At 36.6% G+C, this 26542-nt stretch overlaps 1 protein-coding gene across 1 annotated transcript in view; it reads left to right on the top strand.

Annotated features, from left to right (window-relative positions):
• Positions 1-25819, top strand: part of LCA5 (lebercilin LCA5) — a 68323-nt gene extending 42504 nt beyond the window's left edge. Inside the window, exons 4-8 of the mRNA XM_070496584.1 lie at positions 16704-16841; positions 17802-17898; positions 18623-18765; positions 20920-21052; positions 22950-25819. Of these exons, the coding sequence (XP_070352685.1) occupies positions 16704-16841; positions 17802-17898; positions 18623-18765; positions 20920-21052; positions 22950-23809 (1371 nt within the window). The 3' untranslated portion in view covers positions 23810-25819. The remainder of the gene's footprint in view (positions 1-16703; positions 16842-17801; positions 17899-18622; positions 18766-20919; positions 21053-22949) is intronic.
• The last annotated feature ends 723 nt before the right edge of the window (positions 25820-26542 follow it).

Below are 26542 nucleotides of genomic sequence, written 5' to 3'. Positions count from 1 at the left end.
CTATTATAGTAATACATTTATGTTTTTTTCATAATTTTTAATGACAGCATGAGTTAAAATACTAAAATTAATTCTGGCTGTTTTGTCAGTACAGTAGTCCTCCCTTATCTGTGGTTTCACTTTCCGTGGTCAACTGCAGACCTTGTCTGCTCCTGACATCCATCTGTCGACATTGTTATGGCTCCATGATCCTCCTTCTGACATATCAGAAGGTCAGTAGTAGCCCAATTCTGCATCACAGTGCCTACATCATTCCCCTCACTTCATCTCATCACATCAGCATTGTACTTCATCATCACAAGAAGGGTGAGTGCAGTACAGTAAGATATCTTGAGAGAGAGAGAGAGAGACCACATTCACATAATTTTTATTGCAGTATGTTGTTATGTTTTCTATTTTATTATTAGTTATTGTTGTTAATCTCTTACTGTGCCTAATTTATAAATTAAACTTTATCATAGGTATGGATGTATAGGAAAAAACATAGTACATATAGGGTTCAGTACTATCTGTGGTTTCAGGCATCCACTGGGGATCTTGGAACATATTCCCCGCAGATAAGGGGGGAGTACCGTATCTTCTGATAAAAAGTTTCGCATGCTGTGAAAGAAAGAAATAGTTTTTTGAAATCTTTTATATCATGCTTATTTTCTATATGCAATTTGTTGAGCAGCAACCACTTCTGAAGTCTGTTTTATTTTTGGTGATAACTGTGGTAAATAACTGTGGAGTAAAATCTAGCTATGTTGGAAGACAAAAACTCAGAGTAAGCAAAGGCTTGAAAACTTTTTAAAGAAAAACAGCAGAGGTTTCATTAAAGTAATAAGCCAAAGCCCACTACTTGTAATGCTCAAAGGAAGCATAACTCCTGGATTCCAAGTTTGCTTGTATCTTGTCCTGCTCAAAGCAGATAAAGAAATATTAAGAGATGGGTAGTTCATTTAACTGAGCTCCCTCTCCAGATTCCGATCAATTATACACTAGAGGACTGAAGAACCCTGTGAATGTGATTTCGGAGCCTTTGTCAGCATGCTTTGTCAGATGCTTTATGGGTAGCATCTGGGGAGACCTGGCTTGAAAGTAATTCAGGTTTTAAAAAGTACAGGCATTCCTCGTTTTATTGCACTTTGCTTTATTGCACTTCACAGATACTGTTCTGTGATACTGATACAAGATACTGATAACTGATAGAGATACTGATACTAGGAGAGGTAAGAAAAGTGAGAAAAAGCGAGTACTAGTGTTTTTAAAGGTAAGCAGAGGTAGATGTTAGAAGTTAGCTATCAGTAAACTTAATGCTAATCTCTGCCAAATTTTTGAATATGTTTTGGAAAATATTTCTCACTTAGAACTATCCTTATTTTTTCTCCCATAGGATTGCTGGATTAGTACATCAAGATTTACTATATTACATTCTATATGCATATACTATATACATCTATATTCTAAATTGTATACTACACCATATATGATATAGTACGTACTACATACTATACCACTTATATAGTATATAATATGTACATTATACATCTATATTCTGTAGGTGTATACTGTATCTACCCAATTCTAGTAGATATGGTATATCTTGATATACTGTTGATATAGTAGATATAGTATATAGTAGATACAGTAAATCTTTCATGTTTGTATTTTAATGGAGACATGCAGACTGGTCAAAAATAATGTTAGAAAGCTTTACAATCGGATCAGTAACTGATCCCAGAGGGTACAAATAAATAAACAGCTGTCAGCTTGGAGAGAACGTTTCTAAGTGGGTGCTTTGGGGGACCATCTTAGGCCCTGTCCCTTTCAGCCTGATTATCAGAAAATTTGACCAGCCTCCTCAAAGGCAGTAACAAGTCTTATTTGATTTTGTATTTGCAACATTTGACACACTATCTAGCTAGAATTAGTGTCCTTTAAAGGAATGAGTGGATGGATGGATCAATGAAGTAAAGTGGCATTCATGGCAGGTTCAGAAATAGGAGGGACAGCTAATTTGATGGATGGCAAGATTAAGATTGAATTGATCTCCTTAGGTTCAAAATCTGACTTCAAACAAACAAGATAAAATTTAGTCAAGTTAACTATTAAGTCCTCAATTTTTTTCCATCTTTTTTATGGGTAGCATCTGGGGAGACCTGGCTTGAAAGTAATTCAGGTTTTAAAAAGTACAGGCATACCTCGTTTTATTGCACTTTGCTTTATTGCACTTCACAGATACTGTTCTGTGATACTGATACAAGATACTGATAACTGATACAGATATTGATACAAGGCCCTCCACCAGCAAAAAGATGATGACTCACTGAAGACTCAGATGATGGTTAGCATCTTTTAGCAATAAAGCGTTTTTTAATTAAGGTACGTACATTGTTTTTTTAGACATGATGCTGTTGCATACTTGATAGATTACAGTGTAGTGTAAACATAGCTTTTACATGCACTGGGAAACCAAAAAGGTTGTGTGACTCGCTTTATTGCGATACTGACCTTATCGTGGTAGTCTGGAACGGAACCCGCAATATCTCCGAGGTATGCCTGTATAGGGTTTTAGCTGATGAAGCAGTAATCATATAGCTACTTAAAGTGTTAACAGAAGAAGAAAACCGTTAACCAAGCATTGGTGGTGCCTAGGTCCTAATTTTACTGGCCAGATCACATCTGATAAAAGCTACCAAATTGTAGGTAACAAACTGACATAAAGAGCAAGCAGGAAAACCTGCCATATAAGAAACAGTGGAAGAACCATGGAACCGTGGATAAGATTCAAATTAAGGGAAAACTAAGGGTAACTTACCTCAGTATTTAAAGAGCTATTGTGTGGAAGAGAGGTGGATATGCTTTTGAATATCCCTGAAGGTAGTACAAACCTAATGGATAGTTCTGGGAAACAGATTTCTGCTCATTCATAAGGAAGAGTTTCCTAATAGCTAGAATTATCTGATGATAATGAAATGAATACCCTTTGAATTATCGAGCTTTCTACCACCAGAAGTATTTGTACAAAGGCTAAATGACCACCTACTAGAAATATTGTGAAAACTGTTCGTGTAAGATGGGCTAGGGTCCTTGCTTACACAAGGGCAGAAGTCCTCAGAATTGAGTTATAACAACATTGAGAAGAGATTAAAACAATTGACATTTATAGACCTGTTTTAACAAATGCAATATTGTTATTTAAGTATGTTATTTATTTCTTGGTAAAAAATAAGTGAAGTTAAGATTAGTTATCCTTTGGGTTTGCTTTTTAAAAATTGGTAGAATTCTGTGATATTTCCTTTTGGAAAAAAATCAGTTAAAGTATTTAAAATTTTTTTTGTCCTATTAAAATGTTTGTTTAAAGACATTTTGAAATTTACGGTAAAGTGGGGGGAAAAACACCCATAGTCCTTCCAGCTGAAGATAACCACTATGTTTACATTTTCTTCTTTTTCCATTCAATATCTTTAATTTCTTAAAGCACTTTTAATTTTTTTCTTATGAAATATTTTGAATGTACAGAAAAGAATAATATTTAAAACACTCATGTTGACATTTTGCTACTTTTGCTTTAGATTGTATTTTTAAAAATAAGGTATTACTTTATAGTTCCCCTGTACACTTTCTCCAAAATATCCCTCTTCTACTCTCCCTCCTCAGAAATAACTACTTTTCTGAAGTTGGTAGATATATATCCTTCCTATTTTATCTTTTCATTTAAATATATTTTTAGAAATTTCCTTATTTTTACATAAGTAACACATGTGCATTGTAAAAAACCTTGAGAAAAATAAAAACTAAAATAAAAACTTAACATTCTTACTCCCCGGTACCACCAGTTTTAGCATCTTAGTGTATATCCTTCTGGATCTTTCTGTGTGTGTGTGTGTGTGTGTGTATTATATATATTATATGTGAGGAAATTCCTTCTATTAATAACTTGCTAGTATTTTTTAAAATCATGTTTAGTGTTGAATTTTATCAAATGTTCAAATACCTTTTTTTTGCATCTGTTGAAATTAGCAAGTATTTTTTCTCATTTAATTAACATGGAAAATTAAATTTCATTGTTAAATTACTCTTATCCTTGCCTTTCTTAGGATAAATCCTACTTAGTTGTGGTGTAATTTTTGTACATTGCTGAATTCCTTTTGCTAATACTTGAGATTTTTGCAACAATATTCATATATAAGAATAGCATATGATTTATTTTTTCAAGCTGTCCTTATCCAGTTTCAGCATCAATATTATAAAAATTCTTATAAGGAATGACTTGGAGAGTTTTTCCTTTTTTCTTTTCCCTTTTCTAGATTGTAAAAGATAGGGAATATCTCTTTCTTAAAATTTGGTAGTTATCACTTTTGAAACTTCTAGATCTAGTGCTTATTTGTGAGTTTTTGTCTTTTTATTTTTTCCTACTTATTCACTTCATTTAGATTGATTCAGATCATATATTTCTTTTTCAGTTACTTTTAGTAATTTATATTTTTCTGGAAAATTGTTCATTTTATCTCAGATTTTCTATTTGTTGATATTAGGTTTTTCATAGACTTTTGACATTTAAAATATTTATCATTTCTGTAGTAGTATGCACCACTTTTATTCCTAATATATTAATATGTACCTCTTTGTTTTCTTGATAAAGCTTGCCAAAAAATTTAGCATATTTAGAAGCTGTGTTATTTTTAGTTTTAGAATTGAATTTAAAACATGTTCACTTGTTTTACCTTTCTGGTGAGTTGTTCTTTTAATCATTAAATAATAACTCTTTATCTCTCCCTAATAATGCTTTTTGTTAATCTTAAAGCCTATTTGGTCTATACTAATTTTCTTTTGGTTAATATTTTTACCTAATATATTTTTTCTTTAATGTTTATCTTTTTTTGTTAATGTTTTATCTCTGTGCTTGTACAATATTGACTAAATTTTTTAAAAAAGAATCCAACATAAGAGTATCTTATTCAACAAAGTTACTTATTTACGTTTGTTGTGATTACTGAGATATTTGGGTCTACATGGGTTGTCTATAAAAACAAAATTATCATCTTTTCTCTCTGCCTCTTTTTTCTCCTTCCTGCCTTTTACCCCTTGCCCTGCATTTCTGGTGATTTCAAAGTGACACATCCTATTTCTGTTCTTTTAGAGTTTATCCTTAAATTTTTAAGATATATGTACTTGAATTAAGGAAGTGTGGAGCAGTTAATATCTCCCTTTTTTCAAATGCTATCAGGACAGTAGAGTACTTTGTTCTGTCTCTTCTCATGTCATCTTCTGTATTATTATCTGTTTTAAATTACCTTATTTTGAAACCTATCAGTTTTTTAATAGTACTTATGAGGTTTACCAAGTTTCTTTGCTCACTGTTGTTTCTTGCATGTCACCATTGCTCATTAATGCTTCTTTCCTTCAAGGTTCATTTTCTTTCTTACTGAAGTATATCCTTTGGTCATTCTTTCAGTGAGGGCTTCTGAGTGGTAAAATTTTCTAGTCTTTATCTTAAAATAATTAATTTTGTCTTCACTCTTGAATGATAATTTTACGGGGTCCTGGATTCTAGGGTGACAGTTATTATCATTTAGAACTTGAAAGTATTTTTTTAAATCTCTGGTAGCTATTAACATTTTTCTCTTTGAGTTCAATGGGTTTCCTGTTTTGCCCCAAAATATCTAAGGATACACTTTTATATGGGAATAATTTTAAGGTTACAGAGAGTTGCAGTATATATATATATATATATATATATATATATATATATATGTAGTACTAACAGCACTCCCATACTCTTTACCCAGATTCACCTTCTGTTAACATGTTACCTCATTTGTCTTACACAGATATGCTCTCTCTCTGTGATATGCATACACACACAAACACACATAATTTTCTTTTCTTAACTATTTGAGAGTAAATGTCATACATCATGTCCTTTATCCGTAAATATATTGGTTTTATTTCCTAAGAAAAAGGATCTAACCTTGTATAACCATAGTGCAATTACAGTATAAATTGACACTTATGCAGTAATTTTCTCTAATCTCCTGTCCACAATACAATTTTTTCAGTTGACTTAATAGGGTCTTTCATTGCAATTTTCCCCTTCTAGTACAGGATCCAATCTAGAGTCAAGTATTGTGTTGCGTTATCCAGGTGTCTTTAGCCTTTGTTAATCTGGAAATTTTCCTTATACTTTTGTTGTCTTTTTATGACATTGACATTTCTAAAGAATATGGTACCCCATCCCTTTTTATTTAATAGAGTATTCTTAATTTGCATTTCTCTGTTTCATTGTTATTAGACTGTGATTTTTGCCTTCTAGGCCGTAATACTGAATAGGTGATGTTATTCCTCCTTAAGATACCACATCTGGAGGCACCTGTTCTTCATTGGTGATGTTAATTTTGGCTTTCTTCTTATTTGTAATTTGTATCTTTATTCTTGTTATTTGTTTAGTGGTTACCAGGTGGTTTGTATAACACATCTCGTAGATGAGATAGTCCTTTTTTTGATAGCCTCTTATTTCCTTAAATTAAAACATTCGATCCCTTTTCTCTTCCCCTTCTAGGTTGTTATTGTCAGAATTTTTTTCTCTCTTCTTTTTTGTGTTGTGAGTTTGTGGTTAAAATGACTAGGTTATATTTATTCCTGGTGTTTCCGTTCCGTTTATCTTTAATGTTTTATTTAACTTTTGCTAACCTGTTCTGATGGAGAGCTGCTACTTTCTGTTATTGTCCTTCTGCTTATCTCCTTTGTTCTGGATTTTGTAACCCCTTTCCTTTTTTTGATTTTTCAGGTATGAGGTTCTTCCTGAGCATTTCTTGAAGAGGAGGTTTTGTGGCAATGAACTCCCTTAACTTTTGTTTATCTGGGAAAGTTTTTATTTCTCCATCATATTTGAAGGATATTTTTGCTGGGTAGAGTATTCTTGGCTGCAGAATATTTCATTCCAATCTCTTCTAGCCTGTAAGGTCTCTCCTGAGAAATCTGCTGATAGTCTTATGAGGTTTCCTTTGTAAGTTATTTTCTTCTGCCTGGCTGGCCTTAGTATTTTCTCTTTGTCGTTGACTTTTGCTAGCTTCACTACTATATGCCTTGGGGTTGGTCTTTTTACATTAATAAAGTTTGGAGATCTATTGGCTTCTGTCACATCTCTGTTCCATCTCTCTTCCCAAGTTTGGAAAGTTCTCAGCCATTATTTCTTTGAACAGCCCTTCTGCCCCCTTCTCCTTCTCTTCTCCCTCTGGTATACCTATAATCCTTATGTTGCATCTCCTAATTGAGTCAGATAATTCTCGGAGAGTTTCTTTGTTTCTTTTTAGTCTTACTTCTCTCTCCTCCTCTGTCTGCAGCATTTCTATATTTCTGTCCTCCAAATTGCTAATTTTGTCCTCCATATTATCGACGCTACTATTCAGAGAGTCTAGATTTTTCTTAATCTCCTCCATTGTGTTCTGCATCTCCAGTATTTCTAATTGGTTCTTCTTTATAGTATCAAGCTCTTTTGTGACATAGCTCCTGAACTCATTGAGTTGTCTATCTGAATTCTATTTTAACTCTTTGAGTTTTTTAATAATGGCTTTTTGAAATCGTCGTCATTTAGGTTATAGATTTTATTGTTTTTGGGATTGTTTTCTGGGTGCTTATCACTTTCCTTCTGTTCTGGAGATTTAATATATTTTTTCATACTGCTTGATGGCATGGATTTGTGCCTCCGCATAGAGCTAGAGTTTAGTCGCTGCTTCCACTTGTTGCAACTGGTGTTGGGGGGAAAGCGGCTGTTTAGAATGGACCAACCAGGAACCCTGTCAGCTGTTACTGACTGGACCTGGGTCTCTCCTCAGAATCACAGTGGTCCTGTGGGATCCCTCACCAGTTGTGGGGGCAGTCGCAAGGGGGCCTCAGGCTGCTGGTGCCTACTGTTGCAGCCCACCTAGACACGCTCCTTCCGTGGGGTCTGCAATGGTGTTATGGGCTTTCCCAGTAGCCGGGAGCAGGATCACGTATAATCGCAGCTTTGTCGCTGTCAGAGCCCACAAGATCACACTTGTCCACTATAGGTCCCAGCAGAGCTATGGGTATCTTCTTCAGTCTCTGGTTAGCTCACCTAGCTGTGCTACTTTTGCCCCAGGGCCTTCCATCCTTGTGATTGCCGGTCGGGACCTCTCCACTAGTGCTGTGCAGAGGCTTTCACTGAGGCTGCTGTGAGAACCTGGAGTTCCCCCCTGGGCCATGTAGCCATTCCACTGGAGCTCCACCCAGCCCCACACCACTCTCACGGAATCTCTGGGAGCCCCTTGCCTCATCTGGGAAACAGCCAGAGTCCGTGGGCCTGGCGGTGGCTGGCAGGCTGCTGCTTTGCAGGGAATTCTGCTCTTTGGGAGCTTCCTCACGTTCCAAATGCTGGGCTGGGCCTCCCCGCTAATGGCAAGCAGAGGCTTTCCCTGCTGGCAGGTACGGAACCCTGGATTTTTCCCCTGGGCTGTGGAGCCAGGCGCTGGAGCTCCACCCAGTCCCCAAGCACGTCCATGGGAAGTCTAGGCGCCTCTTGCACTGTCCGTGCACAGCCAGAGACTGTGGGCCCAGCAGCGGTTGGTGGGCTGGTGCCCTGCCTGGGAATCCGCTCCCTGTGAGTCTCCTGGTGTTCTGTATGCTGGGTGGGGCCTCCCCGCTAATGGCGAGCAGAGGCCTTCCCTGCCGGTGGGTGCGGGACCCTGGAGTTTCCCCCTGGGCCGCAGAGCCAGGTGCTGGAGCTCCACCCAGTCCCCAAGCACATCCACGGGAAGTCTGGGCGCCTCCTGCACTGTCCCGTGCACAGCCGGAGCCCGTGGGCCTGGCATCGGCTGGCGGGCTTGTGCCCTGCCGGGGAATCTGCTCCCTGGGAGCTTCCCCTTGTTCTTAATGCTGGGCGGAGCCTCTCTGCTAATGGCGAGCAGAGGCTTTCCCTGCCAGCGGGTGCGGGACCCTGGAGTTTGCCCCTGGGCTTAGGTGTAATCTCAGGGGGCTTAGGTAGGGCTGTTGTCACCTGTTTCCACCATCGCTTTGCCGGTGAGTGCACACTCCTGCCCTTGGTGTGTGGCGATGCTATGGGGGAGTCCACTGGAAGAGAGCCTTTTGCAGGTACTAGTCTGTCTGGGGGTCGGGGTTCAGAGAGTTTTCACCTATTTCCACCTCCTGCCGGGGGGAAGTCCGTCCGCCTTCCGATGTATAGCAGCATGAGTCTCTCAGGCATCCTGAGATGCTATCTGGATATCCTTTGTTAACCGGTGAATGTCCAATTAGTTGTAGGTTTGAAGGGGGAGAGACAAAGAAGACCACTCACTCTGCCATCTTGGTCCCACCCCTATTTGTTCATTTTTTCGTTTTTTTGTTTGTGCTTTTGTCATCATGTCCAAAAGGTCATTGCCAAGGCCAATACTGATGAGCTTCTTCCCTCCATTTTCTTCTAGAAGTTTTATGGTATTAGGTCTTATATTTAAGTTTTTGATCCATTTCAAGTTAATTTTTTGAGTGATCTGAGATTAGTGATCCAATTTCATTGTTCTGCATATTTTTCGCCAGTTTTCCCAGCACGATTTACTGAAGAGACTCTTCTTTCTCCATATGTGTTCTTGGCTCTTGTTGAATATTAGCTGACCATATATGCCAGGGTTTAATTCTGGGCTCTCTATTCTGTTTTACTGGTTTGGAACAGAATATGTATTCTGTGTATTTTTGTGCCAGTACCATACCGTTTTTATTACAATGGCTTTGTAGAATAGTTTGGAACAGGAAGTGCAATACATCTAGCTTTGCTCTTTTTTCTCAGGATTGCTTTGGTTATTCAGGATGTTTTGTGGTTCTACACACATTTTCAGATAGTTTCTTGTATTTCTGTGAAGAATGCCTTTAGTATTTTAATGGGGATTACATTGACTCTGTAGATGGCTTTGTGTAGTATGGCCTTTTTAACAGTATTAATTCTTTGATTCATGAATATGGGATGTCTTCCTATTTGTTTCTGTCTTGGATTTCTTTCAGCAAATTTGTGTAGTTTTCACTGTACAGATCTTTAACTTCCTTGGGTAAATTTATTCCTAAGTATTTTATTGTTTTTGATGCTATTATCAATGAGAGAGTTTTGTCTATTTCTTTTTTCAGGTGCTTCATCGTTAGTATAAAAGAATGCAACTGATTTCTATATGTTGATTTTGTATCTTGCCACTTTACTGAAATCATTTATTAATTCTTTCAGTTTTTTGATTGACTCTTTGGGATTTTCTGTATATAAGATCATGTCATCAACAAACAGCGACAGTTTGGTGGTGTCAGAATCATGACAGAATGAGCTCTCCCCTTAGACTCTCCCCTCTAAGATACAGCCAAAAGGACATTCATATACCAACAGAGGACATTCATACATCACAAAAGACATCTGAGAGGCCCACGCATCCATACTTCTGAAGGTGGAGGTGAAGAAAGTGGAAGGAGATAAGGGGATCTCCTCTCCCTCCGTCAGTGGCAGCGACCCTGAGCTCTGGACTGCATGGCTCTGAGAGGAGAGGGGGTAGGGGTGGCCCTCCAGGGGAACGCCTTCAGTCTCCAGGTTTCCTCACAACCTGTGCAAAAGACCCACACAGAGCTGACTAAGCTATTTCTGGGGTGTCTTCATCGAGCTAGCGCCCCAGGAGAGCAGATAGCAAGGGCAGAGTGAGAATGCCTCTAGGATCATACAGACAAAAGAAAGCACCCCTCCTCCAGCCAGACGCTCCAGCTGAGCGGTTGGCCAGAGCACCCACACAGATAGAAAAGCAGTGCCTGTGAGCAAGTGAGCCGTGGATCATGACAGGCTCAGAATACACAGCTCTTGACCCCCACCCAGTGGTGGCGGGTGGAAGCTGTGACCAGATACTATCACTGTGCAGAGGCACAAATCCACACCCTCAAACAGTATGAAAAAATATATTAAATCTCCAGACCAGAAGGAGAATGACAAGCACCCAGAAATCAATCCTGAAGGCACAGAAATTTATAATCTAAATGACGGAGAATTCAAAATAGCTATCATAAAAAAAACTCAATGAAGGGCTGGTCTGGTGGCACAGCAGTTAAGTGCACACATTGCACTTTGGCGGCCCGGGGTTCGCCCCTTGCATCCTGGGCACAGACATGGCACTGCTTGGCAAGCCATGCTGTGGTAGGCGTCCCATATATAAAATAGAGGCAGATGTTAGCTCAGGGCCAGTCTTCCTCAGCAAGAAGAGGAGGATTGGCAGCAGATGTTAGTTCAGGGCTGACAGATCTTCCCCCAAAAACAAAACAAAAAAACCCTTAACGAGTTACAAGAAAATACAGATAGACAATTCAATGAAATAAGAAACTTCTTTACAAAAGAGACTGAAACTATAAAGAAGAACCAATCAGAAATATTGGAGATGAAAAACACAGTAGATGAGATAAAGAAAAATCTGGACTCCCTGAATAATAGAGCTGATATTTTGGAGGAATGAATCAGCAGTCTGGAGGACAGAAATAGAGAAATACTTCAGATGAAGGAGAGAGAAGTAAGACTAAAAAGAAATGAAGAAATTCTCCAAGAAATATCCAGCTGAGTTAGAAAATGCAGCATAAGGGTTATAGGTATTCCAGAGGAAGAAGAGGAGGAGAATGGAGCAGAAAGCTTGTTGAAAGACATAATAGCTGAGAACTTCCCAAACCTGGCAAAGGAGCTAGAAATACAAGTGAAAGAATCCAATAGCTCTCCTGACTATATCAGTGTAAAAAGACCTTCTCCAAGGCATATAGTAGTTAAACAAATAGCGACAGTTTTACTTCTCCCTTTCCATTTTGGATCCTTTTATTTTTCTCTCTTGCCTAATTGCTCTAGCTAGGACCTCCAGTACTATATTGAATAGGAATAGTGAGAGTGCATATCCTTGCCTTGTTCTCGTCTTAGAGGAAAGGTTTTCAAGTTTTCTCCATTGAGTATAATGTTAGCTGTGGGTTTGTTGTATAGCCCTTTATTATGTTGAGATATGTTCCTTTAATACTATTAAAGGTTTTTATCAGAAAAAGATATTGTATTTTGTCAAATGCTTTTTCTGTATTTGTTGAGATGATCATATGATTTTTCTCTTTCATTTTATTAATGTGATGTATTACATTTATTGATTTGCATATGTTGAACCATCCTTGCATCCCAGGGGTAAGTCCCACTTGGCCATGTTGTATAATCCTTTTTAATCTTTTCTTGAATTCAGTTTGCTAATACTTTCTTGAGAAGTTTTGCATCTGTATTCATCAGGGATATTGGTTTATAGTTTTGTTTTCTTGTGGTGTCCTTCTCTGGTTTGGTTTCAAGGTAATGCTGGCTCCACAGAATGAGTTTGGAAGGATTCCCTCCTCCTTGATGTTTTGGGAGGATTGGTGCTAATTATTCTCCAGTGAAGCTGCCTGGTCCCGAAGTTTTCTGTGTTGGGGTTTTTTTGACTACTGCTTCAATCTCTTTACTCGTTATTGGTCTGTTCAGATTTTCTGTTTCTTTCTGATTCAGGCTTGGGAGGTTGTGTGTTTCTAGAAATGTATCCATTTCTTCTAGGTTATGTCATTTGTTGGCTTATAATTGTTCGTAGTAGCATCCTATGATTCTATGTATTTCTGTACTATCAGTTGTAATGTCTCCTCTTTCCTTCCTAAGTTTATTTATTTGAGTCTTCTCTCTTTTTTTCTTAGTCTAGCCTAAGGTTTGTCAATTTTGTTTATCTTTTGAAAGATAAACTCTTAGTTTCATTGATTCTTTCTCTTGGTTTTTTTGGTTGTTATTTCATTTATTTCCACTCTGATCTTTATTTTTTTCCTTCCTTTTGCTAACTTTGTGCTTAATATGTTCTTATTTTTCTAGTTCCTTGAGGTGTAAAGTTAGGTTGTTTATTTGAGATGTTTCTAATTTTTTAATATATGTATTTATTGTGATAAACTTTCCTCTCAGAACTGCTTTTGCTGCATTCTACAAGATTTCATATGTTGTATTTCCATTTTTACTTGTTTTGAGATAATTTATTATTTCTCTTTTGATTTCTTTTTTGACTCAATGGTTGTTTAGAAGTGTGTTGTTTAGTTTCCACTTATTTGTAGATATTTTCATTTCCCTCTTGTTGTTACTTTCTAGTTTCATGCCACTGTGGTCAGAAGAGATAGTTGGTATGATTTCATTCTTCTTAAATTTCCTAAGATTTGTTTCATGGCCAATCATATGATCTATCCTGAATAATGTTCCATGTGCACTTGAGGAGAATGTGTATTCTGCTGCTGTTGGATGGAGTGTTCTGTGTATGTATTTTAAGTCCATGTTCTAAAGTGTGGTTCAGTTCCACTCTTTCCTTGTTGATTTCCTACCTAGAAGATCTATGTATTTCCGGTAGTGGGATATTAAAGTCCCCTAATATTATTGTGTTATCTGTTTCTCCCCTAGGATCTGTCAGTATTTGCTTAATATACTTTGGTGCTCAGGTGTTGGGAGCGTATATATTTACAATTGTTATGTCTTCTTGATGTATTGACCTCTTTATCATTGTCTTATGATTTTCTTTGTCTTATTACCTTTTTTGGCTTGAAGTCTGTTTTGTATGATATAAGAATAGCTATGCCTGCCTTCTTTTGGTTTCCATTTGCTTGGAATATCATCTTCCATCCCTTCACTTTGAGCCTCTGTGTGTTTTTAGAGCTGAAATGAATTTTCTGTAGGGAGCTTATAGTTGGTTCTTGTTTTTTTAATCTATTCAGCCACTCTGTGCCTTTTGATTGGTGAGTTCAATTCATTTAGATTTAGGGTGATTATTGATATGTAAGGATTTATTGCTGGCATTTTATCTTTTGCCTTCTGGTTATTTTTTCTCTCCATTGTTTCTTTTCCCTTCTGTTTCTGTCTGCCTTTGTCAGTGGGTGGTTTTCCATGGTGATTTGCTCAGTCTCCCCTTTTTTTATGTTTTATGTCTCTGCTTTAGATTTTTGCTTTGCGGTTACGATGAGGTTTACGTACAGCATCTCATCAATGTAGTAGTCCTTTTACGGCTGAAAGCAATTTATCCTCATCAACTTATAAAAGTCCCATCGTTTTACTCTAACCTATTTTACATTTTTTGTTGTCAGAAATTCTCTGTTTTCATGCTGTGATTTTGTTACCAAGTTGTAGTAACTATACTACTTACTTTTAGTGCTCTTTATTGTTATTTTTACTGCTCTTTTCCTTTAACCTTTATGCTATAACCATTTAATATATTATTCTAAAAAAGAGTTACAGATTTCTAGTTCTGTCTTTCACCCTAATCAGAGTTTTGTGTCCTTTCGTCTTTTCATTTCAGCTTGAACAGCTCCTTTCAACATTTCTTGTAAGGCACATCTGGTGGCGGTGAACTCCTTTAGCTTTTGTTTGTCTAGGAAAGCCTTTATTTTTCCTTCAGATATGAAGGATAACTTTGCTGAATAGAGTGTTCTTGGCTGGCAATTTTTATCTTTCCATACTTTGAACATGTCATTCCACTCTCTGCTGGCCTGTAGAGTTTCTGCTAAGAAATCTTCTGATAGCCTAGTGGAGGTTTCTTCGTATGTTACAGTCTCTTTTTCTCTGGTTGCCTTTACAATTCTTTGATAGTTTTAATATAATGTGTGTTTGAGAATATCTTTTTGCTTGAGATAGTAAGGTGTTCTGTTAGCTTTATGGACTTGTATATCCAGTTTCTTCTCCAGATTTGGGAACTTCTCAGCTGTTATTTCTCTAAATAAGTTCTCTGCTCTCTTCCCCCTTGCTTTTTCTGCTGTTATACCCATTAATCTTATATTGGCTCTTCTAATGGAATCTGATAGTTCTTGTAGGGTTTCTTCACTTTTTAAAAATTTTAGTTCTTGGGGCTGGCCTGGTGGTGTAGTGGTTACATTCACGCACTCCACTTCAGTGGCCCAGGATTCACAGGTTCAGATCCTGGGCATGGAACTGCAGACTGCTCATCAAGCCATGCGGTGGCAGCATCCCACGTACAAAGTAGAGGAGGATTGGCACAGATGTTAGCTCAGGGACAGTCTTCCTCAAGCATAAAAAAATGAAGATTGGCAAGAGATGTTAGTTCAGGGCCAATGTTCCTCACCAGAAACAAAATTTTTTTCTCTCTCCTCTTCTGCCTGAATCATTTCTAAATTCTTATTCTTGAGCTTGCTTGTTCTCTCTTCCATCTGATCTGCTCTATTTCCATTGCTTCCTAATACATTTTTCATCTCATTTATTGAGTTCTTTGGCTCCAGAATTTTTATTTGGCTCTTCTTTAGAATTTCAGTCTCTTTGGTAAAGTTCTTCTATTCATTAATTTTACTTCTGACATCATTGTATTGCCTTTCTTAGTTTTGTTGTAGCTCATTCTTCATAACAGCTATTTTGAGTTCTTTATCAGTGAGTTTGTGATATTCCATGTCTTTGGGTTTGGCTGCTGGAAAATTGTCCTTTTCTTTTTGTAATACTGTACTATAATTTTTTGTAGTGTTTGATGAAAAGTGTCTCTGCTGCTGTGTTTTAAGTAGTGAACACCTTCCTTCTTTAGGTAAGGCTTTGTTTACTTTGATTATAACAGTTCAACAGATTGGTAATTAGGAGCCTTTCTTTTGTTATCCAGAAGGTGGCACAATACCATGAGTTTTTGGTTTCTCTAATGAGAGCTGATTTGCTGCTGAGGTTAGGAGCATGTACATAAAAAAAAGGAGGTGGAGAGAAAAAAATGCATGGCAGCAGAGTTGGGGGAGGTATGTGCTTAGGACTTGGGGCTTTGGGTGTGCCCATGGCCTGGTAGGGGGTCCTCCAGTAGGGGAGTCTGAGAGGTCTGTGGGTGGATCTCTTGCCAGAATCCCAGGGCAGACAGCAGGAAGCGCATTGTCTGTCTTCATCCCTTTCTTTCTCCTCCTCCAGTCATTGTGGTCTCTCTTTGAGCAATGCTAGCTGCAGCATGCATGCCCGGCAGACCCTCACTCACTACCTTCCCCCTCCACCTCCTCTGCCAGAAAGGTCATGCTGGCCGATGGCCCCTGCCTCTATCACCACCACTCCCCTGGCTTTGCAGCCTCCTCTGAGTTCCAGTCCACCCACTTTGGGTGCACAGATGGATGGATCTCTCAGATGTCCTGGTGTGCTGTGCAGAGGTGCTTTTGTTTGGTTATAGATGTCTGATTAGTTGTAAATCAAAGGAGAGAGAAAAAAGGAATGACTCACACTGCCATGCTGCTGATGTCACCTCAAAGAAAATATTTTGCCCTAAATTCTTTCATAAACTTCACAAAACGTGTTTAAAGACCATGGAAATTTCTCTTGTTTTTATCTAGAAATGTTTTACAAGGTAATCTCTGTACCTTGAATAGTGCTGTGTTATTTTACACAGCTTTATTGGTATTTGTTTACCCAAACAATGATTCCCAAAAGCCGTTGTTTCTCATCACATCCTTTGGCTGTCTTTTGCTCTTATATATTTCAGGCAAATGCTTAAGAATTTATTTTACAAATCTGTGAAAAACAAAGAAAGGAATAATAGGCTAAGTACCTTACTAAATTGTTGGTAAATCTATTTCCCAGTTTATGTTCATGAACACTAAGCCCAGCCTGATTTTTATGTCTTGTACAGTACCACTAAAAATGTCATTTTGATGCTAAATGCAGTGTTTTACAGTTGAATTTTTTTCAAGTACTATTTTTTATGTGTTTATATACATCACAGGAACTGTCGAAAAACCTTGAGCTGAGTACTAGCAGTTTCCAACGACAGTTGCTTGCTGAAAGGAAAAAGGCATATGAGGCTCATGATGAAAATAAAGTTCTTCAAAAGGAGCTACAACGTCTATATCACAAATTAAAAGTAAGCACTTTTAAAATAAATTAAAAAATTGCATTATTTCTCACTATAATATATATTAGATGAGAACTCAATACTTAAAACACTGTTACCATTCATATTTGTAAGTTGGTACAGTGTAGTTTACACAATTCTAACATTATCTTTGGCACTTAGAAAGAAAAGGTTTTTTAGTATAATCACTACAACACATGCTAAAAATGAAACATCAAATACACTAATAGGAGAGATATAACTGAACTGAGGGATAAAATCCTGGAAGAAAATTATGGAAACTAGAGTTTTTCTATGTTTCATGGTTGAATAATTCAGTCTTCTTCCTCAGATAACCCCATGATTGATTATTTTAGAAATTGTTTCAAATAATGTCCTTCATGTACATAGTGTTTAGAGGAAACATTCAAATTATTTAATTTTGTTAAAGCAGATGTTAATTCTATCCAGAGGTCATTGATGGGTTGAAATTTTTAGCAAAATTGAGGTTTTATCTATTATCTTGCGTGGAATTTTTGTTTTGTTAATCAAATTCTTAGAGAAAGCCATAGTCCCAAAATAGTCAAGAACATATGTGTTTAAAAAAATGGGCTAATTTTTAACTCATTAGTAATTCAGAACCCACATTTGAAGGATGCTAACTAAATTCTTTGTCTCTATGGCTAAGCCTGGAAGACAGTTTAAGACAATACTAGCTCTAACAGGTGGTATGGGTAGAAAATGAATTTTTCGGTATTTGCTCTCATTTTCTTGCTGCCAGTGCATGTTGGACTTTTTAGGGAGAGTCATTGCTCTACTCTAACCTAAATGGCTCAGGGATACTCGTTTCTATAGTTTAGTAGTTACAAAGGGAAGCTGAATTACATATATTCCAGTTTGGTCAGGAAAATACCAGTTGACAAGGTGAGAGTTTTTGTTTTATTTTAAACTGAGACTCTGCATTGTTAATTATGTTGGGTTTGTTTTCAGGAAAAGGAGAGAGAGCTGGATATAAAAAACATATATTCTAATCGTCTTCCAAAGTCTTCTCCAAAGAAAGAAAAAGAACTTACACCAAGAAAAAATGGTATAGTAGCTATTATGGGTGAAAAACATACTGTAGGCTATTACTTATTAATAAAATAAATTAATTCTGAAGTAGAAGGAAGGCAAAGGGGAAAGAACTTCATTGAAATAAATTTAAATTTCCTTATAGTTAATTTTCAGAAATCCTTTCAACTTTCCTGGCTTTTTCTCCTGAGGCTGTTAACATTATGCTTTACGTAATTTTCAAAAATTTTTCTTATGATAATTCTTAAACTTTTATGAAAATATATAAGCATACCGCAAACTAGAGACTATAACACGATGAACCTTTGTTTATGTATCACTTAGCCTTAACAGTTATATATTTTACCAATTTTATTTCATCTATGTTTTCTGCTTTTTTTCTGGAGTATTTTAAAATAAATCCCAGCTCTTGTTTCATTTCACTCATAAACATTTTGGTATTGTTATGCATATCTTTACTTTTTTTAAACACAAGTATAAACTTCTCTCTTCTGTGAATTATAAAATGTTAAAAACATGAACTTTGTAAGAGCTTAATAGGATTTACCTGTCAGAATTGCCTTCAAATTACATAATTGCCAGTAAATCCTAGAAACAATAATAGTAATGGTGAGTAGCCATGGAGCTGAACAAAACATGGATTATCTTATTTAGATGGTGAACATAATGCAGTTTGAATTCCATATATGTTAGCATTGTTCAATATGATTAGAAAAAATCTCTTATAATTTTTATGATAGCTGCGTGCCAGAGTGATTTTACAGACCAGTGTACAAAAGGAGTACAAACCAGTGAAGACTTGGAGCTGGAAGCATTTCCTCTATCACCACAAACAGTTATGTGTTATGAAAACAAACGGGAAGAACCTGAACATCTTACTTTGGTGAGTTTAGCAATATGATTAGATACTAGGCTCTAGGTTTGAAGTTATTCCTAAAAACGCAATGTCAAACATTTAAAAATTTCAGCAGTGAATCTAGTGCTCTATCTGTGTAAATATGCAACTGTTGTATCTGCGTTTTGTTAAATTTCTTTGGATTGACTCTTAGTTCACATTGCATCTTTCAGATGCTTCAGAAAGGTTGATTGTTCCTTCTGGGTTGGAGGTAGAAGAGAAGAAAAATTTGCCTTCTAAGTTCTTACCTTTATGTACCCAAATAGTCACTAAAAATCCTCCTTGCTTTTGTGTTTAATAGCAAATTGTAGTAGTTTTCAAATGATTTGTTAGAATTTGACTACATTTAATTTTTTTGGCCTCCTATGTAAGAGAATTTTATAGGTTAACTGAATGCTGAGCAAAGTAATTCCAGTGGAATCTGACTTTGTATCAATGAAATGAGAATGGAATTCAGAGGTTCTGCGTTGGACCTTCATTTAAAAGGGACTTATACACTGAATACTGGAAGTTCCTTTTCTCTGAGGTTTTTTCTTTAGTATTTACAGTTTAAGCTCCCAAAAACCCAATATACCAGGGATCCTGTGTATTTCATATGATCTTATATTTGTGTGCCATGTACGTTTTTCAGTCACCCGAGATCTCTTCCTGTGGTATAAAACAGAAAGGATGGACTGATTTGGTTCCTGTGTGTACTCTAGTTTTTTATTTGTTTCTTTATTTCGTTTTTGTTTTACAATTTAGACAAGTTAGCTCTATCTGCTAAGTGTGTTTCTTCCTATGTTTGTACTTTGATGTTAATTTGTCTTTTTGAGAAAGGTAAAGTGTAGGATAGCAAAGTAATTCTTTAAAAGGATAAAAAACCTTGGTCTTTATAAGGTTCAACAGGAGGAACAGCAACCTGATACAGTGAAAAGAGTGTAGTCTTGGAGTTAGCACTGCTTTTTAATTACATTCTAGTTCTAACGTTTTAGTTGTTACTTCTTGGAGCCTCAGTTTCCTAATCTATAGAACAGGGGTGGCTTACCCTTCAGGGTTGTGCTTATAACTGTTTATGAAGTTTGTAAAGCTCTTAAGACTGATCCTGCCACTTTAAAGGGCCTCAGCAAATGGGAGCTATGGAAACTAAGTTGCTATTGTAAAGAGACCCAGAATTCAGTGGGTTCAAGCAAGATGCAAGTTTCTTTCTCTTGTTATAGGCTGAAGGTCAGTAGGAAATCCAGGTAGACAGCTTTGTTCCATGATAATCATACTCTCTCTTATTGCTCTTCCATCTTAAAGAGTGTCTGGTTGGAACTGGCTCAACCCCCCTTTGAGAAGGAATGAGGAAGTGGAGGGCAAGCAGCTTTTGTTTTTATAAGTGTGATCAGAAGTTGCATATGTAACTTCCACTCACATCCCATTGGTCCTGTCTAGCTGCAAGGGAGGCTAGCAAATGTAGTCTCCAGTTGAACAGCTGTCTGCCCTGCTAAAACTCAAGGGATTCTGTATCTAAAAGGAAAAAGGAGAGAATGCATTCTGGGGGACAGTTCTCAACTATATAAGTCTACTAATAATAGGTATTTTACATTTATTTAAAAAAATTACGTACATGCACGTGAAAGGGACCATAAGAAACAAGGAATTTTGTTTACGTTTTTATTTGACTTAAATATTATAAAATTTATTAGTTGGAGGCTTTGGGTATAGTATAAACTTGAAAGATTCAATACAGTTGTCACTGCCCGTGTTACAGTTCCAGTACCATCTCACTTGGCCTCCATAGTTGGTTAATAGCCTTTTCTGGTTAACTGAATTAATCAGATTTTGTTGTGCAATGTACAAAGCAAGGATACTTCTGAAACTTGTCTCTTCAGAATTTTATGTAAGGTGTTGGCTTTACTTCCATTATGTTGGTTCTGATATGTCTTAGAAATGCTTTTTAAAAATTTTAACTAAGAAATAATTTTGTGTGCTTTTCAAGGGATGGTAACTTGTGACTTGCTGCTTTATTCATTGAAATTTGAAATTAATTTAAATTTGCTTTTATTTCTGACTTAAGCCTGGTATCATGCTTAGTGGGAGATAAATCTATGATATTTAGATAATTTCTTCCCCTTTTCCTACATGTGAACTTGTGTTTTTTTAAAAAATGTGTAATAGGACCTGGAATCTCAAGAGAGGGATGAGCATGGAGAAGCAGGGCTTCTAAATTCAATTGTGGAAAGAGAAGAAAAGTTCGTTAAAGATCAAGGACTCCAAGTTGTAAAACAAGAGGTTGAGGAACTGGAGGATGGTAAGAAAGAGTTTGTTCGAGCGAACGATGAGTCAGCATCCTTGGGGAAGGAGAGGGTTAGCTTCTCCTGATGCCTTCAGCTGAACAGTGACTTGGTCATACAGAGCAAGAGGTTGATTCAGAAGTGGGGGATGGTCTGTGAGGAGTCACAAACATTTGAATGAAGTTGCCAAGGGAAGAGAAAACAATGAAGACTATCAGTCAGTTGCTGTTTGGGGTTAGGGAGTAAGGACAGGTGACTTCAGAAAATTCAGATAAGGGGGAAAATGTGTATTAACTAAAGCTTGTTGAAGAGATAACTGAAAGACAAGCCTCTTTGTTGGCTTGACCTTGAGACTCATGAATCTGTAGACTAGCCCAAGCTTTAAAATCAATGAATTGTGAGGTCCTGAATATATTCCTTTAATTTTTCTTTGTTTTTAACATGTAAAGTAAATCTTTAACATGTTCAGCCATTTAGTGTGGAAGTTTAGTGAACCAACTCACATAGTTTCAGATACTAGAAATGAAGTTCAGGAATAAATTCATTTCCATCTGGATGAAATGTCTTAAAGGTGTAGGTGAGAGGGATGCCAGACTCTAGTCCTTTGAATGTATTTTAATAGTTATAAAGTAACTGCTTACAGAGAAATCCTTTTTTTTTATTTCCTTAAAGTCAGTGGAACATAAAATCATGACCTAATTGTTGCTTAAATTAGTATTTGTATATTTGTGTGTGTGTGTGTATGTATTTAAAACAATATAACAGCTGAAATAGGTATATTTACATCACTGTTGGCTAATGCACAAAGGGAGATGCTTTCACATGTTAAACTATAGAACAGAAAATTAGATACTGTGGTCAGTTCTGTGAAGGTACCAGGAAAAGGAATAAAGTAACAGAAGACTGTCACTTCTGTTTGTCATTTTTGACTGATTTTTTTTCCTGGAATCTACATGGAATGATTTCTGACATTAGTGGGAATGTATGCTATTTACTAAAGCTATCAATTATAGTATTCTTACATATTTTAATGTTTTAATTTTGGAAATAATTTCAAAATTATAGCAAAGTGGCAGTAATAGCCAAAGAACTATTTAAGAGTAAGTTGTGTACCTCCTGCCCATACCCTAAAATACTTCCATATGTATTTCTCCAAAATAAGGACATTCTCTTATATCATTCCAGTACAGTTTTCAATTTCAGGAAATTTAACTTGGATACAACACATTTCTCTAATCTGCCGTTCATATTACAATTTTGTCAGTTGACACAGTGTTGTCCTTTATAGCATTTTCTTCCTTTCAGGATATAATCATGAATTACATTTAGTTCTCATCTCTTCTGTCTCCTTTAATCTGGAACAGTTTCACAGCGTTTTTAAAATATTTTGTGAGATTAACATTTTTGATGAATACAGACTCATTTTTTTAAAAGGAATGTTTCTCATTTGGGGTTTATCTGAAGTTTTCTCTTCATCAGATTCAGCTTAATGCTTCTTCTGTTAGAATATTATATAAATGATATTGTGTCCTTCTCAGGGTATGACATCCAGAGTTTCAATTTATTTTTAAGTTTAAAATAAAAGTCTTTGTTGCATCCATCCCACCACCCTCCATTCAGTGTACGAACCTATACTAGGTATAAAACATAGGCAGAGAACCTTCTTCCCCACCCCTAAATTGAAGAACAAAATTGTTTCTGTAAATGAATCTTAAATGCAATACACATCAAGTATATTCTTTTGGAATCCCAGAATGTCAAGTATAGAGATGAAATTTGTGATATCCATCCTCAATGTACTGATAATACCAAAATTAGGTAATGACTGTTGTTTTGTAAAAGATGAGAGTTGTTTTCCTTTTTAAAAATATTGACTGCTATAAAATCCCATTTTTAAAATTTGATTTCATACAGAGTGGGAAAGAGAAGAGCTTGCTAAAAAGCAGAAAGAAAAGACATCTTTGCTGGAGAGAGAAGAAAAACCAGGGTTGGAAACTGGAAGATACCAAATGGAAATGTGTCAGATTCAAAATATTGATAAACTGGAAGAAGAGGAGGAAGAAAGACTGAAGAGAGAAATGCTACTTGCTAAACTGAATGAAATCAACAGAGAACTCCAAGATTCTCGGAATCTAAAATGTCCTCCTCTGCCATTGCTGCCTGATTTGGAATCAAAACTGCGCTCCCCAGAGAGAAGCCCCAAAACACACATGTTCTCTGAATCCTCAGAGAGATTGTTTAACGGGCATCATTTGCAAGACTTCAGCCTTTTAACCAAAGGAGATGGTCAGAATCCAGGAAATATTAGAAGCCCAGCCTCTCCAAATGAGCTTACATTTGGCAGCTATGTACCTTCATTTGCAAAAACATCAGGGAAGTCAAATCCTTTTAGCCAAAAAAGTGGCCTTTTGGATTTCCAAAGAAACAGCCTAGAGAAACTTAGTAATGACAGTGTAGATTTAATTACAAGAAAAGAGAAAAAAGCTAATCTGATGGAACAGCTCTTTGGTGCCAGTGGCAGCAGTACCACTTCCTCTAAAAGCAGTGACCCAAATTCCCTGGCTGCCAGCAAAGGAGACTTTGACCCTCTCAGTTTTCTCCCTGGGGATAAAAGCAGGAGGGGTAGAGAACATGATGAAGATGATGACTTTTTCTTCGGCGAAGGAAGAAGTTTTAATCCAAATAGACACCGATTAAAACCTGCAAACAGTAAACCAGCAGTAAAAGCAGTTGATTCTGTAGAAGAGGAAATTGAAGAAGTAGCACTGAGATGACTGACTAGAGTACACATTTTTCCCAATTGTAAATATTAAAATATTGTAATACAGTATTTATTATAAACATTTAGACTTTTTAATATTAACAAGTCCTTACTAAGGAATTATTTTTAATAGATAGAGTGTAAATAAGAAGTAGATCATATTGCACCACATAGCTAGTTGGCCAGGAATGAAAGATTCTTTTGAATGAAACCAAAATCAGAGATGTGTCTTACTTGGTTTTGACTTGTTATTTACAAATAGATTTTCTCTCTCGAATCAGCTGTATGGGAAGTTTTACTCCATTGGTGTTCATATTCTTTTCCAATTTTTATCCCTATTTATTAATTAATTTATTTTTGGTCATATTCTCATTGAGCTAAGTTCAGTCTTCCTGCTGATTGTTGAATGGCCATTAAGAGTGAGAAGCTCTGTGTTGGAAAGTGTGGCTCCCAGGTGGTGGAAAACTGGTGCAACTTAGGAACCCTGTCTTCTGTGCATGGGGGCAGGGGCGCCTGTCTTACACGGCAAGGCTAAGCTACTCTTAAGTGGAAGCAGTGACAATGTTGGGATTTCCCATATCTCTGGAAGGAACCACAGTTAAATGCTACTCATTTCCCAGTACAAGTCTCATCAAATCACTTAGCTACAACTGTGCTAACATATTAGGTTGAATTCAGAAGACCTTTGTCTGTTGGCATGGGCAGTTCCCCTGTCCTGGCTCCCAGAGGCCTGGAGACAGTGCAGTCAGTAATTCCTCTCCTTGTTCTCCTACATTCTTTGTAACTCAGTGACTGGGTGTGAGATTTCATACCAAATACACAGCATAGAAGAAATTTCGTCCCAATAGAGAAGGATTTTCAACTCAATTATGTTTCCAGAGTAGTGTAACTTGGAAATTTTAATATATCCTTTTAAGATATGAACTTACTGTCAAACCAAAGAGAAAATGAGAGTGTAATACTGTTGGACTTACAGAACTAATTTTAGAGCAACCTTGGTTGGAAGTGTTTTGGAGATGGGGCTTTGCCTTGCCTGAGTAGGGTGGATGGTTTGCTGTTGAAATCCATTGGTTTTTTGCTGTTTGGAGCTCCCTTCAGCTCACCTGTGAAGGAATTAATGAGCTTGGAATATGCTGTGTTTGATTGGTCTTTAAGAAGCAGTAATATACCACCAACCAAGGAGAAAACACTTAAAATGAAGAGTGGTAGAAATTGTGTGTCAGGGGAAGAATAAAAAAAATGTAGATTGGCACTTATTTTAAAACGAGCTGTTGTTTCAAGAATTTATTATGTATTTGCTCATAGTGTGATTTCTGACACCGAGCACACATCCTGATGAGGGGAGCAGAATTAGTCTTTTGCCTTGAGTTTTTATAGATGCTTATTATTGGATATAATTTCACAACCATTTGACCAGACTTACCTGGTTAGGTCTCTAATTAAAAGATGTACCACCTATCATCTTCTAAATTGTGTTCTTGTCATTTATTGGGAACTGAATCTCCCAAAAGAGCTAAACTATATTAAAAAAAAAGTTTAATAAAGAGATTTTTATTTGATATAAATAGGCATTTAGTATGTTGCAAATCATTCTAATATATGTAAACCACAATACTATTGTAATGCGGTTCTTGATAAAATATTATGTAATGATAATTTTGTTCATAGCTGCTAATTTTTCTGCCAAAAGTATTCTCATTTTTAGGTGGTTTTAAAGATTTTTAAAAAAACTTTCTAGTAAAGTTTTATATTCAGGTGATTTTAATTAGTCTCTTGCTTTTTTTCTACCTGATGTTTCTAATCTCTTTAACCAGAGGCAACAAGACAGAATTATTAAAATTAAACCTAAAGTGAAGTTTCAGACTTAGAAGCATTATGGTGTTAAGAATTAAAATTGGAGATTAAAATGTACAGAATGGATTTTTCTTTATGAAGACCTTAGTGAGTGAATCATTTTTTTTCTAAATATCAAGTTAAATTTGCTATTTGTACCCAACTCTTACTAATAAAAATTAAAAATGCACTATGACTCTTTGTTTGAATGATACCTTAGGTCACTTAGGAAATATATAAAAATAGTACCTGCACGGTTAATTTTTATTCATTATTCACCTTTTTTTTTCTGTCTAGTATTTTTATTTGAAGTAGATGAATTTGCCCTAAATCAGGTTAGACAGTATGCTAGTCTTATCACATAATTAGAGTTTTAATTAATCCTTTCACCCTTAATAGCTATCATAATAGTATATATTGCTTAAAATATAAAAAAGGTGGGGGTAGAGAGGATTAAATTGAATCATAACCTAAACTTGTTTCCTGGCTGACTGTGTTTCTAACCCTCCTCTTCGTCTCATATGCAGGCATACTAAACCTCTGGTGTCCCTGGGTGGGTGTCAGTTGGGCAGAGCATGCAGATCTGCCAGATGAAAAAGGGAAGAGACGTTTGTATTACAGTGACAGTATGGGTCTTTTAGGATTAAGGAATGTACCATAAATTGTTAAGAAAGGATCTGCCTTTAAAGCTCTTTCCTTTCTACACAATGAATGCCTCTTTCACGTTGAAGTCCCCTTTTATATCCTTTGAAAGTGCTCTCCTTTTAGTGAAGAGCATGTATTCCTTCATTAACTGTTTGAGTGCTTCTTGGGTGCCCTGCTCTGTATTAGGTGCCAGGAGAGTAAGACCCCCCACTGGCCATGCACTCACAAAGTGGCTGCCGAGCATGGAGCCAGGCTGCACCGGTCACAT

Source organism: Equus asinus, chromosome 24 (genome assembly GCF_041296235.1).
Source record: "Equus asinus isolate D_3611 breed Donkey chromosome 24, EquAss-T2T_v2, whole genome shotgun sequence".
NCBI classification, from domain to species: domain Eukaryota; kingdom Metazoa; phylum Chordata; class Mammalia; order Perissodactyla; family Equidae; genus Equus; species Equus asinus.
The sequence above is the reverse complement of the archived record's forward strand: the minus strand, read 5'-3'. Positions and strand labels throughout refer to the sequence as shown.